This window comes from Eumetopias jubatus, unplaced genomic scaffold (genome assembly GCF_037043125.1).
Source record: "Eumetopias jubatus isolate StellerSeaLion01/CBP00866 unplaced genomic scaffold, mEumJub1_p1.0 scaffold_1, whole genome shotgun sequence".
Taxonomy (NCBI): domain Eukaryota; kingdom Metazoa; phylum Chordata; class Mammalia; order Carnivora; family Otariidae; genus Eumetopias; species Eumetopias jubatus.
The window spans coordinates 177,004,135-177,024,308 of record NW_028274807.1 but is presented as its reverse complement, the minus strand read 5'-3'; the positions used below and the strand labels follow the sequence as shown (position 1 = coordinate 177,024,308).

Here is a 20,174-nt window from a genome sequence, read left to right as displayed (position 1 = left end):
TGGCACACAAAGCCCAAAATATTTACTATCTAAATACTGCATGATAAAGTTTGCCAACACATGCTTTAGGAAGGAATAGGTCTAATAGGAGGAATAGTGGCTTTACATCAAGATAGACATGCTTCCCCCCCCCACCTTAATACTACCATCTACATTTTTAGGCAAGTTGTTTAAGTTCTCTGAGCCACTGAGTTACGGGAATGATATCAGTATTAAAGGGGTTTTGATGCAAAGATAAGCAATATTTTTAAGGCAGCAGGAGTGCAAAAAATGGGATTTGATACTACTGACTCTTTTTGCTTAGCGTTTGCATCAAACTTTTAATTACATCTGACCGAGGAACGGTAAATTATGAGAAGGTAATCTAATAAATGGCTTCACTCATTAGAGCACCCTATCTACAAGGCATTGTCCTTATCTTCATGCTAGTTGTGAACACTGCCACCTGTGTTCAGCTATCTGGTTTGAGCAAATAATTGCAAGTATTATGTCTAAGACAAAAGGTCCTTATTAATCTATGGAGGGTGGTAACTTCAAAAAAGAGGGAGGAAAAAAGGAATCTTTATAATACCTATTGCATTAGTTCTCATTGAGAGACAATTCTCCAACAGGTATTTACTCTCCTTTCTGTCTTCAAATACTCACCAAAATAGTATCAATGGGAAACAACAAAATAAGCAGCAAGAGCTTTCAAAAACCCCATGAGGCAGAAAAAAGCATTAGATTCTTTTATATTATTGTTAGCCAAATGTTTATTTTCTCTCTTCTCCCATAATAGGAATAATGTCCATAGCACCAAGTATTCCAAATTTGCTTTGCTGCATAATCAAGCAAAATGAAAAAAAAAAGCATTTGTGGCATTGTATATGCTGCAGTATCATTTCTTAACTAAAGATAGATGGCTACTCAGAAATCCATGTAGTATATTGTTCAACAGTCAATTCTTCACAATTATCCACATAAATATGGTCTGTATATGACCCCTCCGTATATTTTTTATACATATGTCTGAGTTTAAGGATCATTCACATGTATGCACACACTCACAGGGTGGGAACGAAAAGCTCTCATTTCCTATTCAAGAAGTCAGGGAAGGTATCTTAAAATCCTATAAAAGAACAACTTGGTAATGAAAAACTTACTTGGAGACTAAAAATCCAGGAGTTCTACTTCAAAAACTTAAGGCTGATATAAAAACCCATATAGACAGCCATCTACCTTTAAAATCCCCTGGAGGCACATCCAGACTGCATTTTACATCGCAGAGGTTCTAAGAACAAGAGGGACTATGTGACGGTGCCATGAATAGTGGAACAGGGAAATACTGTCCCCAGTATTCACATGTTCTTTGAATAATATTTGAAACCTAGTAGTGCTACATGTCAACAGGCAACACCAAGCAATGTCACAACGACAGCAAGTGATCCCAGAGTGGCTGGATTCCTTAAGTCCAGCCAAGAGCAGCATTCAACAGCCTTCCTTGCTCATAGATGGAAAGGAGCAAATAATGTTCACATGCTTGGAATAAACCATGACCAAGTCACCAGAGCCAATGAAAAGAGCAGCCTACACATTCTGCTCTCTCACATCAGCAGACCCAACAAAGCGATCCAGGTAAAAAACTGAAATGGAGTCACAGATTCAGAGAATATGGATTCATGAGTCATCATGCCACCGTGCACCACCACACACCTGTTCAGCCGGTCCTTGACTTTTCTTTCTTGACCACCTTCCACAAACAAATCATGGGTCTCTGATCACTATGCAGTTAAGTCCAAGAAAAGAGCAGTTTGTTCTGTGTACGAGTCTCCCAAGGTTACTCATCATAAGTGGGGGTTTGGGTCTACCACAACGAAGAGACAGTGCTCTCCTTCCCACCCCCCCTTTTTTTTTAACTGTCCTTTTAGTTAAAAGGAACAAATTGCTTCCTGTTTAAATGACAGGTGGGAATATTACTTTTGTCTCCAGCAGTCCCATAAATAAGAAGAATAAACCCAGATAATATAAAGAGAAAGTAGTAAGTCAAATACCAAGATAAGAGCTTAATTCCTTAGCTGCCAGGCAGAACTTTGAAGAGGAAGCATTTTGGTAAATCTAATGGCCTGCTAGAGGTATAGGAGGTTTTTTGCCTTCCTTTTGTTACCCACCACCCCCGCCCCCCGCCACCAACATCACGTTTGTTGTTTTTCTTCTTTTTAACCAACCACAATGTAGCATCACAAGCACATTGTTTTACACTCAGTACATGCTTTTCAGATACAGATAGACTGTTGTGCAAACATTTCATTATCGCCAGCATTTTCATCTTAACCATGTACCATGAATTTTATGAATAGTAGTACTGGAATGACACAAAATTTCACATTCAAACTTGTAGTGCAATGGTAGAGTTATTTTAGGTTCCATTTGTTGCATCAATGATTTGATTAATACAAAAATTAATAAATAATGAGGTTACAGAATAATTTTCCTGTATACACTTGTTTATTGCCAGACAGATAAATTCAAACATTTCATCCACGTCTGTAAATCATTTGCCTTCTTGTTTTCACTAACACCAGTCAGAAAAATTAATGTGGTGTTCCTTGTGGTCATTGGGAGTTGACCTTATGTAAAAAGAGAAGAATATTGGCAATCGGTGGACAATTAGCGAAACTGGCTAAGCCTTTCCTTGCCTCAGCTGACAAATAAAAACTCCAGAATCTGTTCAATAATGTGATACTGCTTGAAAACTATGAAAGTCGTATCACAAAACATAAAGTAACTATCTCCTCCAGTAGTTTCTTCAAATTACAGACACAGATACTTATATATGTTAAGATGCATACATAATTTGATTGTTCCCTTACTGCATATTGTCCTCATAAAGTAATCTGAAATTTAAAAATATCTCTATCTAAAATAGCATCCCATATTGCATATCTAATCAGAGTTCTGTCACTTGACATTGTCTCAAACTTAAAGTGTTGGCTGATATTCGAAGGAAGCAACATGCAGAAGTGAACCTAAATTGTATATGCATATCTCATTCATGAGGGGAAAAAGGGGCAAATGACAAGTTAGGGCTCACTGACAACACAAGAACAAAGAGACCGGCTATTTTTCAAATTAAAATATTCTGCAGTTTTTGAGTTAGGGTTTGGCTTTGCAAGTAATAAGGAGGCAAAACTGGTCCCTCTGAATGGACATTTTCTTATGTCTAATATTTGAACTTACACAAGTATAGGGCCAGGGTTGGGGGTGTGGGTGAGGCTCTAAAAGGATGGATGGTCAATGTCAGGTCACCCTAGGAAGTCAGGGAGGGGATTCCCAAGGAATACCCTTGCAGGCTTTTTCACTGCTAGAGTGCTTGAATGGTATGTTAAGCAAAAAGAAAAGTTTTAAAACTTCGAGGAAACAGAAGACAGAAAATATGTGGGAACTGGACACTACACAGTTGGTGTGAGAATTAGAGAAAAACATATAAATTCCTTGCACAGTGCTTGCCAATGAGGACAGCCGAGTGGTGGTGGTCATTATTTTTACGCAAGCTTAAAGAGATGGACTGCAACTGGTAACAGTGAGCAAATGGTCTATTTCCACATTGATGAGTATTTTTATATAATCAAACTCATATAATGATTAGGAAGATGGTACAAATATAGTATAAAGGAAATGCACATGATGTTTAAGGACCCAATCTCCCAAACACTCAGCAGTAGGAAAGATGACTCAGCAAGAGCTCCTTGAAGTAATAAACATTAGTATGTGCTCACAATTCATTCCAGGAAAGCACTGTATGGTTTTTTTTAAAAGGGAAAGACAAAATAGACATAGAAGCCAGGACTAAGACTTATCAATCATCAATCCCACTGAATAACAAATGGGATTCTGATCCCCTAAGCCACTTGGCACATCAAGGCAATTTCTGGCTACGTATTACCAGTGATGCGTCATTTTTTTACTTAGGAGTAGCTCTGTATTGAAAGAACCACTTTCCTTTCAGTAGCCCAACCTCCCTGGGACACTTCAGTTTCTGTCCATTCTCTTAAGGCTATTCACCTTAAGAGCAGCTGAAAGAAGTGGCAAACATACAGAAATGTTTTTAATAGACAACTCCTTCCAATGTACATCTGGGCTGTCATGCACAGACACACCTGTCTTCTAAACGCTGGTCAGTATCAATACTCTCCAGAAGGAAACATTTGTTTTTTTTTTTCTGTAAAAGAATCTACAACACACCATACTCAGAAAAGGCTTAGTGCAGTTCAAAGCTTCAGAGGGGGAAATTTAGGCAATCTAGATCAAGAACCCACTGGGCCAGTAACTGGCCATGTACTGGGGGGAAAGGGATCCCAATAAACCACACTATTCTAATTTACAAGATGGGCATGGCCTCGAATACATAAGTGTATGTACAAAAATATATGCATGTGTATGGATATAAATATAACCCTGTTTTATCAAAGATTACTGTTATCAATGTATTTTCTTCCTTCCTTACCAAGTATTTCTTCCTTAAAGGTTTGCACTCCCATAATTCAGGTCCTCTTTTTTTTTAAAAAAAGATTTATTTATTTATTTGAGAAAGAGAGAGAGTGTGTGCATGTGAGTGTGAGTGGGAGGGGCAGAGGGAGAGAAAATCTCAAGCAGAATCGGTGCTAAGTGTGGAGCCCAATGTGGGGCTCCATCTCACAACCCTGAGATTTTGACCTAAGTCAAAACCAAGGGTCAGATGCTCAACCAACTGCGCCACCCAGGTGCCCCAAGGGCTTATTTTTGACAAGTCTTAGCAGCTTTTTCTAATTCCATCTTCTTCCAACTCTCTTTATTCCTGAAATAATTCCTCAACTTCCACCTTATCTTGCTGACTCGGAGGAGATCTTCCATATCTTTGCTCTGTCCTTCCTTCCCTCTCACACCTGCCCCTGGGTTCAGTCTGCCTCTTATAACTCTCCATCCATCATCCTTAAACAGGCTCCCCAGTTGCTATCACAATGAAAACCCCTCCCCATCTCGATCTCCTGCTGGGCTACCATGTGCTCCCCACCCCCCCCAACACTGGGATCTAATCTTTTGATTTTAACAGACTTGCAGCTCATACCACCCACTCTTTGAGCATCTCAAAACTCAGTATGCTGAAAACACATCCAAATCCTTGCCTCCTTCTGTGTTTATTATTTCTGTTAATTGCCTCATTATCTTCCCACTCAATGTGGAAACCTCGAAAGTCTTCTTTGACAATCTCTTCTCCCTCACCAGGTACAACCATCCAATTGTTCATCATACCTTTTCAGTTTCGACTCTGTCATTTCTCCCACCTCCAGTCTTACCTTTATAAGTCCAACTGCCCTAATTTGGGCATAAATTATCCCTCACTTCATGTACCACGAGAACCCCAAGGCAGGTCTTTTCTTTTAGTTTTTCTTCCTTCCAATCTATCCTACAAATATCCTTTGGGGGCAACAGTCTTACAGCAAAGTCAAGACGCTATCATTCCTTGCTTAACAATTTCTAGCCCCACCTTTTTTTTCTTCTAGCCTTTTCTCTACCACTTCTCCTCAAGTGTGCTAAGGGCATAGAGCCTACATCTGTAATTTCCAGTGGAAACATGACTATACTTGATACTGTTTCATATAACTGAAATTTGCTGAGTAGAACCTAAGTGTTCTCATGAAAAAAAAGATACATGGCACATATAAAATCTGCATTGTCTAGAAATAAAAAGGAAAATGAAACAGGTGAAATTAATTTTAATCATGTATTATAAATAACCCAATATACCGATATTATTTCAATATTCAGTCAATATAAATATTGCTAATGGGATATAATCTATTCATTTTTCAAAATATGTCTTTGAAATTCAGTATTTTACACTTAAAATAAATCTCAGTTCAGATTAGCCATACTTCAAGTGCCCAATAGTCACATGTGGCTACCATACTGGATAATGTAGATCTATAGAAATATGGCCTGGGTTTGAAATGTGGTTAATAATGGCATGCAACCTTAGGCAAGGTAGCAATCTCTCTGTACCACAGTTTCTTTCTATTCTATAAAGTAATAATATTTATAATAATACCTATCTCAAAGGGTCATTGCAATAATTAAATTAACACAAATGAGTTGCTTAAGTTAGGGCTGACATGCAAGGAAACTTCAATATACATTAATTGTCATTATAATCAAAGCTATTCCATACTTGCCATGTAGAGCCAGCATCCAATTCTATGTTACACTTTTCTCCACACTTAAATAATCCTTCCTGCCTGTTATGGGCTGAATGTTTGTGTCCTCCCCAAAATCCTATGTTGAAGCCCTATCCCCCAATTTAACAGTATTAGGAGGTGGGGCCTTTGGTAGGTAATAAGACTTATATGAAGCCATGAGGATAGGGCCCTCATGAAAAGATTAGTGTCCCTATAAGAAGAGACCAAAGAGCTTCATCTCCCTGCCATGTAAGGACCTACCAAGAAGACAGCTGTCAACAAGCTAGGAATAGTGACCTCACCAGGAAGTGAATCAACTGGCACCTTGACCTTGGATGTCTCAACCTCCAGAATTATGAGAAATAAATTTCCGTTGTTAAAGCCACCCAGCCTATGCAACTTGAACAGACTAAGACATTGCCCCATTCTCTTAGATTATGCCCAATTTTAAAATAATGGTTACATCCATGGGCTGAGAAGTGAGGCTGTATTATAGACTGGTTTCTAAATTCCAGCTCAAATCTTTGTTAGCTTATGTGAATTTTAGAAAATTCCTTAACTTGTAAGAGCCATCGGTCCCTCATTTATAAAACAGGGATAACAACAGCATAAAGCTCAGAAGGTTGCCAAAAGAATTAAATGATATAATCCACACAAGGCCCTGAGCTTAATGCTTGGCATGAAGTAAAGCACTCAATACATGTTTACTCTAATTATTATTATTTTAAGACCCAGCTCAAATGCTGTCTTCCCCATAAGTATTTTTCCTTCTTCATTTTTTAGAGATTTATTTATTTGAGAGAGCACAGCAGGGAGAGACAGAGAGAAAGGGAGAGAGAGAGTCTTAAGCAGAGTCCGTGCTGAGTGTGGAGCCCAATATGGGACTCAGTCTCACAACCCTGAGACCATGACCTGAGCCAAAACCAAGAGTTGGATGCTTAACCGACTGCACCACCCAGGTGTCCCAACCTTCTTCATTTCTATAAGTTCTCCCTTCTGAGTACTCCCATTTCATTCCAGTCTCTTTTGCCAGCATTTTTCTTAAATAGGATTTTAAATCTTAGCATTTTTCTTCTCTGTTTACATGTGCCTCCTTTCCTTTCTAGACAGACAGCAACCCAATCCATCTTAGCCTCCTCTATACCATTTATTGCAATGCCTTACACAAGACATTCAGGAAATGCCTGCTGAATGGCTGCTCAAAAAGATAACCTGGGTTGCAATGTGTGGGATGCGCTGGAGAAAGGAAGGGAAAGAAGGCAAAGAGATGAACAACAAGGTTAGGGCAATAGTTCAAGTGAAAGATTAATAAAAACTGGAGCAGACTACAGAAAACTGAACCGCAAGTGGTGAAAACAGAGAAGAATGACAAGGAAGTGTAATTTAGGGACACCCTCTGTCACAGCATCAACACTGCCTTCTCTCTGCTCATATGCATATTTGTAAGGTGGATACTACTGATCAAAATCAAGATTCCTTTTGTTGTGCCTTGCATAAATGCATACATGTTTGTGCATGTGTGTTTGTCTTATACTCAAAGTTCACGATTATTCATGAGTTAATAAAGACTGTACCCCTACATAGCAGAAACCCAATCCTTTTAGCTCTGCTAAAAGCTCATGGAAGGACAAAATATGCACAGGGATACTCGAAAACACTTTTATGTGATGAGTACTTTAAGACAGCTTATCACTTAGGCAATAGTCAATTAAGTTGGTTTCAATGAGCACTGCATTTCCAGGAGTCAGTGAATTAATCAACAGATACATTTGAGACAACAGCTACTTTAAGAGCTAAATAAAATTGTGGGTTTTATTTAATCTTATGCGTTTCCTGAACTCTAATAGCATTTCCAAGGCACATTATTTTGTAAGTCCCCCAAACGCTTTCCTAGTCACCGTCAAGCTTACAAAAATCCAATATGTGGAGTTATCAATGATCAAGGTTATGAGAACAAAATATACCAACAATGCCTGCCTTGTTCTTCCTCCAGATTTTCACATTCATACTCTGATAAACTGTCAAGATTTAAATGGGATAAATGAAAAGCATTTCAAGATTTGGGGTGCTGCATTTGAGGGGGATGATTTGAAATAAGTTTATCGGTGAAAACGAGGATGTCAAGATTTATAAGCAGTGATTGGCGACATCTCCATTTTACCAGTAGCAGTGCCATCAAATCATATTACATTGCACACAAATACCACAGGAGAAATGACAGTCATTTGAGTTTATGGCAACAGTGTACTTGAAGGGCCACATCCAACACCACAGACTCGTTCTCTACATGATTACAAGGGGGGTGTCATTAAACTGATTGAAAAATATTCCTCAATTACTTCAGGGAAGACTTAAAAAGTTTATTTTGCTTTTAAAGCTTTCCTTAGCCATGAAGGGGATGAAAGACTAGCACAGAAAGTGATTCACGTTAAGGTGACAAAGAACAGGATGGAACGTGTGATTTGGGCAAACAAAGATGTCATGTCCTTTGCCCACAAACTAGTGCCTTTAAAACAAGCAAACGGTATGATTTTCAAATGCAGCCCAAACACGTGAATTTTGTTTGTATTGTTGGTAGATGTTGTCCATTACTGAATCTATAGTGTTAAAGGAGGCCAAGGCTCATGTTTGGTGATCATATATTTCATCTTTAATTACAATATCAACAGTTCTTAAGAAATTAATCAAGATGGGGCGCCTGGGTGGCTCAGTCGTTAAGCGTCTGCCTTCGGCTCAGGTCATGATCCTAGGGTCCTGGGATCGAGCCCCGCATCGGGCTTCCTGCTCAGCGGGAAGCCTGCTTCTCCCTCTCCCACTTCCCCTGCTTCTGTTCCCTCTCTCGCTGTCTCTCTCTCTGTGTCAAATAAATAAATAAAAAATCTTTAAAAGAAAAAAAAAAGAAATTAATCAAGATGATCTGAATCATCTCATAAAGCATGATCTAGGGTCTCAGTTATAACACATTCAGGGACACGACGGGGGGCATAGGCTGCCTTCGTGATTCTTGAAAGAGGCAAACAAAGTTCCGGGGTTTATATAGCTCTGCAGAATAGAGACTAGGCCAGGTTAAGGGAGTAGGTGTGATGGGGGAGGAGGGTATTTACTACTTTTTATGCTGTTTAAGCCAGGAGTGGGGCCATGTAAGTACAATACCACCGAAGAGCTGGTTTCTTCTGCTATCTCTGATCTGTATGCACAGAATCAGCACTTCTCTAAGGCTGGTTTTTCTGATGATTACAGGATGGCCACCTGCAGCAATCAGGGTTTTAGGATTCATCACTCAGACACACTAGGAGACAGGGCACTTTCCACAAAGTTTGAACAAAAAGTCATGGCCAAAAAACTGCCACGAGCTCAGCAGCTGAGGCCAATCACTGGGGCTAATGAGACAGGTCCATCTTGGGAGCTTTGCGTGGTGCCAATCTTGTCCAAGCCTCATGGCTGTTTCATGACTGCAGACCAGAGTGGGTGTTAGAGCCACTACCAAAATATCTACTATAAAAAGGTTAAGGACAACTGAAGATCATCCTCCCTTCTCAGATTAATGGCTACTTACTTTCACAAATAATTTTTAGGTATTACAAAGTATTAGTAGATCCCAACACACTGGTTATTCCCTAAAATTTTAAGAGAAGAATTTGATGAAATAAGAACCCCTTGGAACTTTTACAGAAATATGATATTTTCCATGATGGTGTTTTAACTGGGCATCAATAATGAGTTCAGTTATCCAAGGAAATGTCTCTTTCCAAGCCAAGATGTCCATCGACAGATGAATGGATAAAGAGGTGGTATATATATATATATATATATATATATACTATGGAATATTACGCAGCCATCAAAAGGAATGAGATCTTGCCATTTGCAATGACGTGGATGGAACTGGAGGGTGTTATGCTGAGTGAAATAAGTCAATCAGAGAAAGACATGTATCATATGACCTCACTGAAATGAAGAATTCTTAATCTCAGGAAACAAACTGAGGGTTGCTGGAGTGGTGGGGGGTGAGGGATGTAGTGGCTGGGTGATGCACATTGGGGAGGGTATATGCTATAGTGAGCACTGTAAATTGTGCAAGACTGTTGAATCACAGATCTGTACCTCTGAAACAAATAATACATTATGTGTTAACAAAATAGAAGAAGATAGCAGGAAGGAAAGAATGAAGGGGGGGAATCGGAGGAGGAGATGAACCATGAGAAACGATGGACTCTGAGAAACAAACTGAGGGTTCTAGAGGGGAGGGGGTTGGGGGGATGGGTTAGCCTGGTGATGGGTATTAAAGAGCGCACATTCTGCATGGAGCACTGGGTGTTATACACAAACAATGAATCATAGAACACTACATCAAAAACTTGTGATGTAATGTATGGTGATTAAGATAACATAATAATAAAAAAAAAAGAAAGAAAGAAATGTCTCTTTCCAAAAGACTTATATTTACTCAGCTAGTCCCGCTAGAGGATTAAAACTAAAAACACAATAGAATACAGTCTGTGAAGTCTAGAATTTCCACATGGATTGATTCAGGGCTTGTCTACGTTCACCAAGCAATGACACCTGGAATCTGAACTCATCCTACAAAGAATTCAGTATTTGAAGGGAATACACTCTCAGGAAGTATTTACAACTCGTCATATGAAATCAAAGAAGTCCCATTATCTTAATTCATTTGGTTTCCTGTTGGGCTAGTACATGGTAAAAACATTTGTAAAATGGTCAGGTTTCTAGTTCATAAATGTCTAGACTTGTGCTGTCCAAAATAAATAAAAGGCAAGCTACACACATAGTTTAAATTTTCTAGGAGCGACATTTAAAAAGATTAAAAGAAACAAGTGAAATTAATTTTAGTATCTTTATTTAACCAAATATATCTAAAATATTATCATCTCAACATCTAATCAATATAAAATTGCTGAGATATTTTAAATCTTAATATTTTTGGTACCCAAGTCTTTGAAAATCTGTGTGCACTTTATACTTACAGTACACTCAATATGGACTACGGTTAGTGGCTTCTGTATTGGACAATGAACATCTAGAGTTTCTAATATGGTTAAGCAATTAACGAATAGGTAATTAAGTTATGAGACAACAATCTCCTTGAGTTCTTGATGATTCTCACCCCATGCCCTATACCCTGACTTTATTCCAGAAAATAAATTATTGAAGTAGTAAGTACTACTGATTATAGTAGGGGACTATACTTTGATTTCAAAGACAAGTAGAAATCTTGCTACTACCACAAAGATTAGGAAAATCACTTAAAATCTTAGAGACTATTCTCCTTGTCTCTAAGATAGAAGTAATAATATCTACCTCACTGTATTTTTGTGAATTAGAGGAGCTACGTAAAGCACTTCTGCAGTGCCTAGTATAGAGTGAATGAGATTCCATCTATTAATATTGTTAGTATTATTAACTTTGCTGTCATTATTATTATTCCTTACTTTTCTGGCTTCTTCTCAAAATGCAGGAGGGTTCTCTTCTCTGTCACTCTTTTCTACTTAGGTCTCTGGCTCTTAAACCTTTTTGACAGCAACTTAGTAAGAAATATATGAAATATCAGGACTCAACACCCATATATTAAAAGGAAGGCTCCAGGAGGATTGGGATATTGTCGGTTTTGTTTCACTGCTATATTCCAAAGGCCTAGAAGTGCTCAGCAGAAAATATTTACTAAGTGACCAGTGCATGCTGATATATTCTACTCCAACCCTTTTTAATTCTAATTTACTTATTTTAATAAAAAACACAGGTCATGATCCACTAAGTTGACTTTTTTACCCACTATTAGTGGAAAATTGTCACACATGCTTTGTGCTGGATCTTCAGTCCACCCACAAGGAACACCCCTCTTGAGGTGAACAGAGGTAATTTGCTCTAAACACAAGGTGACATAGAGCCTTCAAGTTATCCTCAACTCACCCGTTTCTCTCACACCCCACATCAAATATTTCTCACCCTTTTCTCTCACACCCCACAGCAAATATTCATGATTCTACCTTCAAAATACACCCAAAATTTGACTACCAAACCTGCTATCGCCCTGGAGTCAGCCACCATCACCCCTTGACTGATGACTGCATTAACTTCTAATTAGTGCCTCTGCTTGCTCACTTGCCCCTCCACAATTAATCCACAACACAGTGTCCACCAAGGCCCTTTTAAAAAATAAGTGAGATCAAATCATTTCTCTATTCCAACTATGCTATGGCTCCTACGGGCATTTAGAGTAAAAGTTCTAAATATTCTCAGTCATTGACTCATTTTCTGCTACATCCATCCCCACATGGCTCTTGGCTCTCTCCTGTTGCTTCTGTCCTGGTCCAACCATGCTAGCTTTTCTGCTGTTTCTAGAACACTAAGCTTATCATGTATTAGAACCTTTGCATGGACTATTGACTTTGCCTGGGGCTCTCTTCTCTAAATATCCACAAGGTCAACTTGTTCCCCTCTAAGTCTTTGGTCAAATGTTACGTTCTTGATGAGGACTTATCTTATTTAAAATGGCAATCCACATCCCAATCTCCCATACTCTCACCATATTTTGCTTCTCTTCCCCATTGCACTATCATCTTCTAACTTGATGCCACTTTCCACCCCACCATGACAAAAATGTAAATCCCACAAGGACAAAGAGCTCTGTCCATTTCCTTCACTGAAGACAATGTGTGTTGCATAAACAGATGCCAAAAAAGTATCTGTTTAAGAATGAATGAAGCCTAGTGTTTTTTGAAGAAAATCAGTCAAATGCATCCTAAGAAAAAGTCCTGGCCAGAAACTACATTTGCCTCTTGTTGCAGGAGGAAGCATGCAGAGGCAGAACAGCAGAAGGAAATGAAAAAATGTACAAAATAATGGATAATCAAAAGATTAAATATGAGAAGATAGAAAATGCAAATTATCAAGCATTTGCTGCATTTATCTACTTTATATCATTGGCTAAACACCACCCTAAGTAAGCAAACTCCCACATGTGTTTTTGCTTGCCATTTGTTATAAGATAGTCCCTATACCATGAACAGAGTTTCAACTTTAATACATAAAACATGACCCATATTGGTTAGGAGAATATCACACTCACAAACCTTTTAACCTAAATTTTATAGATCCTAGAGGAGTACCAAAGTATATAATGTGCTATATAAAATCATTGCTCTTTAGAAAATTGGTAAGAGCCCAATTCTTCTCTATAATTATAAAAATTACCACTTCTCTAAATAACACTCTACGTAAAATTTACCATACATTAATCCAGTTCTTCCTTACAAATCCTTACAGATTTTTTATCAACATATCCAGAGAATCAAGTTGACCTTTAAAGTGTTTTATGATGCCTTAACATTTTAGCAAAATGGACACTGCTTTTCTTATAAATTTGCTCAAAAATATGTAAAACATTTCTCAAAAATGCTGAAACAATCAACGCAAACTGGACATGCTGTAAAATTACAACTGAAAAATTTAAGCCATTGATAAAGTGATCTCATTTTCTGTCACTATACTTCCATTTCCTGCGTCTATTTCTTTTCAATTAATTGGGAAATTTCAAGGCTGCTCTATGAAAGTTGATACAGTGAGTAATAACATTGCTGTAGTACAATCCCTTTCATTTTGGTCCTCTCTACAACAATAGAACTCAAATTTGAAATTGTATAAATGAAAAAAAAGAATCCAAGAGTATTTGTCTAGATATCTGTGTTTATCTTTCTCCAATGATCACTTGAAAAGGAAAACATCTATAAATATTTGGTCCTTCTTCCCTAAATGCAGATTAGTAGCTGTCAAAGATAATAATTTAGAAGCAAGACTGAGACATCACAGGGGAAAACCCATTTAAAAGAAACAAAACCTTTAAAAGTTGGAGGTTTTAATTTATAATCTCTTACTGATTATGAATTTTTGCCATATATTTTCACTTAAATATGTGAAAAATGTTTTAAGTTTGACATAGGAGCTCAAAAACCTACTCCCATATATGCACATCTTCAAGTAACGTGTTTAATCTGACAATACATTTGTCCTCATTCCACACCAATTTTGTCCTCTTAGAAAAGAAAAATGACAGGCTACTTTTGTAATTAATTTCCCTAGGTATCATAAAGAAATTGTGCTTAGGTAGAAAATTGGTTGTCTCAAGTGATGGGCGCTGAATTTTTTAGGGGTGAGAGGTGATGATCTCTGAACTTATTTTCAGACGGTTGAGTCAAATAAATAAACAAAAGGAAAAACACACACATGGACACATGGACAGAACAAATACAGTAAAATGGTATAATATTCAAATAAAAAACAAATATAAATGGCATGTATGTGTATATTCATTATACTATTTTTTTCAGCATTTTAGGTGCTGGTTAATTTTTATGGTAAAAAGAAGGACAACATTTAAGAAACCAAAAAAATTAATAGTAGTATATATACTACTTTATTTTTTAAAAAAAAATTTCTTTTACTTCACCATTCCTCCAGAAAACAAAATAAAAAGGAAATAAATCAAATAACTTATAATAGATGCTTTCATATAACCAATATATAAGACTTATTCCTTTTTCTATTTTGTTCTAGATTTAAAATTCTCTAAAAATTAAAAAAGAAAACAGCCTATGTTAATTTTTGATTCCTAAAATAAGTTATTTGCAAAAGTAAAAATCATATTCTTTTTAAGATTAGATATGAAAATACTGGCGTTTTTTAAAACATATTCTCCCTTATATTCTAGAGATTACAACTTTTAGCTCTTTTTGGGAAAAAAGTCATAAATTAACATTCTCAAATTCTGATTAACTGTTATAGTTATAATACTACAGTAGGTTTGCATTATTAGGTATACCTTATATTTGCTATGGAGATAGAAAGGCTTGTAAAAATAAGGGAGTTGGGAAGAGAATCCAATTTTCAGAAGAAAATTAAAACTTTCTTTCTGGCAAAAATATTTGTTTCTCTTTGCTACTGGTGAAGTATTATTTCAACATTTAAAAACTATTAACATATGACTCAAGTATAGTTCCAACCTCAATTTAGAAAATACAGCTTATTGTTACCTCCGAGGCAGCCAATGAATGAAAGCAGGATCAACTGTTTCCATGACAACATCATCTTTAATTGCCAAAAGCAAGAGTAACTCTTGTCCAGTCTCTGATGAACAGAATGCTTTGTCTTCAGGTAAATTCTTTAATCTGTAAAATATATGTACAAAGAAGTTAGGCTTAAGAAAAAAAGTTGCTTTAAAAAATAGATTTTCTTTTTATCGTAAAACTGTATCATTCACAGCCACTCAAAATCCTAAAATGAAACAAATCTTGTGATACAAAAGAGAAGATGTATGAAATGTAGTTACTTTGAAAACAGTTTATGTGCGGCACCTGAGTGGCTCAGTCAGTTGAGGGTCCGACTCTTAATTTCAGCTCAGGTCATGATCTCAGGGTCGTGAGATCGAGCCCTTCACTGGGGTTCAGAGCTGAGCATGGAGCCCACTTGGCATTCTCTCTCTTCCTCTCCCCCTCCCCCTGCTTGCACTCTCTCTCTGTCTCTCTCAAAAAAAAAAATTAATTAAAAAAATAAAAACACTTTATGTAACTGATATGCAGATGGAAGCAGCTTCACAGAATTATAAATGTTCAACAATACTGAAGTATTAAATATTAACATATTAAATATTAAAACTTTTGCTAGATAATTAGAACAAATAACGTATTACCCTAAAATTCTAACTTTTCTCATTTTCTCTAATGATAACATTTTGATGAAACTACGAGTCAAATATGCAGATATCTTGAAGCACCATTTTCATTGTCTCTGAATCCCTAATAAGACATATAAATTATAAATAGCATTATCAATGCTCATATTAAGCCTATTTTTTTTCAGAGACAATTGCAGGAAGCCCCCAATTACATACGCTGCATAAAACAGATCAAAAAATGCTAATGGTGGAAATTGTTCAGTCTGAGAATCTCGCAAATGAAACAATTTTCTTCTTTCTTTCTTGAATTTTCATGAACTTCAGTGTGCTGATTGAGAGAAAATAATTACGTGGATACTTTGCCTTACTTTCAGTGGCCATTTGAAACTAGTTCAAGTGCATGGTCAATGATCAACTAGGCTAGATATACACACCTAAAATTGGAGAATCTTTTCTGGACTGCTGAAACTCAGCTGGTTCCGTACACGGGAACTGATGACTTTGACTATCATTCACATTAGCAGAAAAGGTGTAAAACTCTGATTCAGCAGCTGCTATGGATTGGGCTGTATTAGTTGTTGCTGAGCAAGAGAGATATCTCAGCTTTCATAAGACAGTGGTGGTTTATCAAGGGATCCTGATTTGTGATGTGATGTATTTGATCGCAATGAAGTGTGTCCAGATAACAATTTTGATAGTGAAAATATGACAACTTGCAAGTTATGTACTTAAAAGAATATATCAAATCAGTTATTCCTCTAGTAATGTTGTTCTTGTGCACTTGTAATCTAAAATATGTTCTTGGGTGAGAAGTAAGAGGTGGGATTGTAAGAAAAATACCAGGATTTGGGTATGACTTAATCCATAGGAATCTGAAACAGGTGGAAATACAATTGAGAACTACTGTTCTAAGAACTGCAAGTGAGTAACTTACACCATCAGGGGATCTATGACCATCTCTCACTAGCCCCAATACTACAAACTGCATATATCTTGGGTTCCCCTAATACAAATACTGCTAAATGAATTCAAATGCAAGTAGTCTGGGTGGTAAAGGACAAAAAGAGTCAGGGTATGGTGAAAGGAGACAGGGGGAAGAAGGAAGCCAATAAAGGGTAAGAAATAAAGCCACTAATCCCTGTGTTTGATGGGACCCTATTCTCACTGGGGAAAGTCTAGAGGTCCAGTCCAGGTAGAATGTATGCCTCAGAGTCATCCAAGACTTATTTGGAGTTGCCCAGAGTTATCCTTGCCAATGGGCAAGGGAGCTGGGGTATTTATACACCAACTCCCATTAGTCATCATTTGAAGGTGGTTTTCAGGGAGTATTAATAACCCAGCACTTCTAGCCTCTCACTGGGGAACAAAATAGCTCCAGAGGCCAAAAACATGCCTTCAGGTAAAGAAATGCATATGGTGACAACTGGAAGTGGTGTGTGCACTAGAGTGATGAAAAACTAGAGGGTATGTGTGGGGCAGATGTAGTGTCTATTACAACAGGCACATGAGCCTGAGAGTTTTTGAAGCTATCTTCAACAAAAGACTGAGGGCCAAAATCACTCAATGATTTAAGTACTCAAGTGAGGACACACATTCTACCACAATCAATTGTTACACTGCTCAAGCTGATCAAACGCTTTTGGATCAAGCCTTCCTTCTTTTATTCCTTCTCAATCAGTGACACATTTTATGTCCATATGTTTTCAATTACTAACTTGAATGATAACTGAAATGATTCTAGATTATATTTAACTTAAAACTTACATCCACAAATGCTATAATCTCCTTCTAATCACTCATGTAAGGAAAGTAGTCCAGAAATCATGAGAAGGATAACACAAACTATACAAACTCACACACATATACACACACACACGTGTGCATGCACACAAAGTAGAAAAGCAAGAAATTAAAAAAAAAAAAAAAAACTCTCAAATAAAATACAATGGCAGTTAGTCATAGAAGGCACGGAAACATGAAATGCAATGATATTATACAGGATGTGTCAGATTCATAAAAAATTCGAGTGATTGCAAGATATATTAAAGTCTGGAGACAATGGCTAAGTTTTGAACAGAGGAAAGGCTTGAGGAGTATAACAGTGATTGAACTGGTATCTCCTCCTTTGAGGACTTAAAGCTAAGTTTATACATAAATCGAAAAGTGGAAAGAATGTGGTGATAACAAACGTAAAAAGAACAAGTAGTTGGAATCTTCAAGAAAAAAGAAAAGACAAACTTTAGCAAAGCAACCTGTAGTACCATCATCGTAATCATTACTAAAAAGCATCCAAGGGCAGCTGACTGGCTCAGTTGGTAGAGCATGGAACTCTTGATCTCATGGTCATGAGTTCAAGCCCCATGTTGGGCATAAAGCTTACTTTAAAAAATAATAAACAAACAAACAAATGTATTAACTCTTTAAAAAAAAGCACATCCACATAAATATGAGAGGCATTGCTCTGTCATATAGAAAACAAAATGTATGGTCTCTGTTCTGACATTGCAATAAAGAAAATGTTATAAACACTTATAAATAGGATAAGGAGAAAATTACTAGATTGATACTCTCTGAAGTTAGGACATAGCTCATCTATCACTAGTTGCTCCAATGTTCCAAACATCCTGTATATGGTAGTAGGCTTTCAAGTTTCAAGTTTTAATGTTTCTTCTGAGCTTTAAGAACAATGAATAATTCAACTCAAGAGATTAAATCTTTGTACTGGACATCAAGTGAGTGAAAGCATTTCTATTAGAACGAAAAGATAAGTCACAGCTGGGGATCTAGCCATCATTTGAAAATCACTTCAGGAAAATGTGTATAAAGGCATTAAAAAGATGGTAACTTAAAAAAATATTTTTTGGGGCACCTGGGTGGCTCAGTCAGTTAAGTGTCTGCCTTCAGCTCAGGTCATAATCCCGGTGTCCTGGGATCGAGCCCTGGTCAGGCTCCCTGCTCAGCAGGGAATCTTGCTTTTCTCCCCCCTCCCAACCCCTGCCATTCATGCTCTCTCTGGTGCTCTCTCTCTCTCAAATAAATAGAATCTTTTAAAAATATGTTATCTTCCAGGGCACCTGGGTGGCTCAGTCGGTTGAATGTCCGACTGTTGATTTCAACTCAGGTCATGACATGGGTCATGGGATCGATCGAGCCCTGCTTCAGGCTCCAGGCTCAGCAGGGAGTCTGTATGTCCCTTTCTCTCTGCTCCTCTCCCCACTTGCCCTCTCTCTCTGTGTCTCTCTAAAATAATAAATCTTTTAAAAAATGTTATCTCCCCAACAATGCATCCCCAAAGTAACATGCATATCACTTAAATTTTAGAAGTATAAATGCGTTCAAAGAGATTCTGAAGTCTTTTTGAAAACTCATTCATTCAATAAATATTTATTGAGCACCTAATAGGGGTTGGGATTTCCAGACTCAAGGAAGGTAGAGGTGGGAATGGGGTTGTCGGGTCACTGATGATTCCTATCCTCAGGAATTCCTGCCCACAAGCAGTGAAACATGATTAAAATCATTACTAAGTATTTATAAACTAGCCACTGTGAAAGGTATAATATAGGGGAAGAAGTTTCTATGAAAGGCTCAATGAGAACGGCCCTCATCAGGAATGTCAGGGAAAGCTCCTCTGAGGAAATAAAGTATAATGGAAGAAAAGAAGAGATTATATATAATCAGAGGTGTGTATGTGTCAAAGGGTAAGGGGAAAAAGAAATTTCCCAGGTATAGACAAATCCTTGTTATGGCTTTGAGTTGGTAAAGAGTCTAGTGAGTAGTCACTGTCTGGACCTTCTCGCGTCAACTACCACCTCATCTCCCAAAAACTGCCCCAGCATCCCACTCCAACACCCTGGATCCACCACCTAAAGGGTTAATCCCTGGCTCAGCAAGGGGCTTCCAGAATCCTGCTCTAGCCCAGATTGGTCAGTACCCATGCCCTACTGCTGGTTAAGTTATTCTGGCAGTAAGCTCTGGACATAAGGAATAGAATATGCAAAGGCCTTGGGGCTTAAGGGTTCATGGCTTGTTGCTAGAACAGAAAGAAAGCTAATGAGATGAAATGCAGGGGACCAGGTTGAGTGTGGTATGAAATGAGACTGCAGATGTATTATGTCTGGCTGTAGACCTCATATGCCTGGCTAAGAATATTCGTAACAAGATAAAGCCCTTTGAAAAGTCACTACAGTGCTAACCAGTAATTGCCATGATTGGACTTGCAATGAACATTCAGATCAGACATATAATCTGCATCAGACTTAAAAGGATGAAGAGAAAACATTCTGCAACACACC

The 20,174-nt window shown here is 37.6% G+C and overlaps 1 protein-coding gene across 2 annotated transcripts in view; it reads right to left on the bottom strand.

Annotated features, from left to right (window-relative positions):
• The window catches only part of CNTN3 (contactin 3), a 241,035-nt gene extending 225,663 nt beyond the window's left edge, over positions 1-15,372 (bottom strand). Inside the window, exon 1 of one of the 2 annotated variants that reach the window (XM_088021839.1) lies at positions 15,242-15,372. In XM_088021839.1, coding sequence (XP_087877965.1) covers positions 15,242-15,285 — 44 coding nt within the window. In that variant the 5' untranslated portion in view covers positions 15,286-15,372. The remainder of the gene's footprint in view (positions 1-15,241) is intronic. The other variant, XM_028101775.2, reaches the window with a different exon arrangement.
• Positions 15,373-20,174: the final 4,802 nt, after the last annotated feature.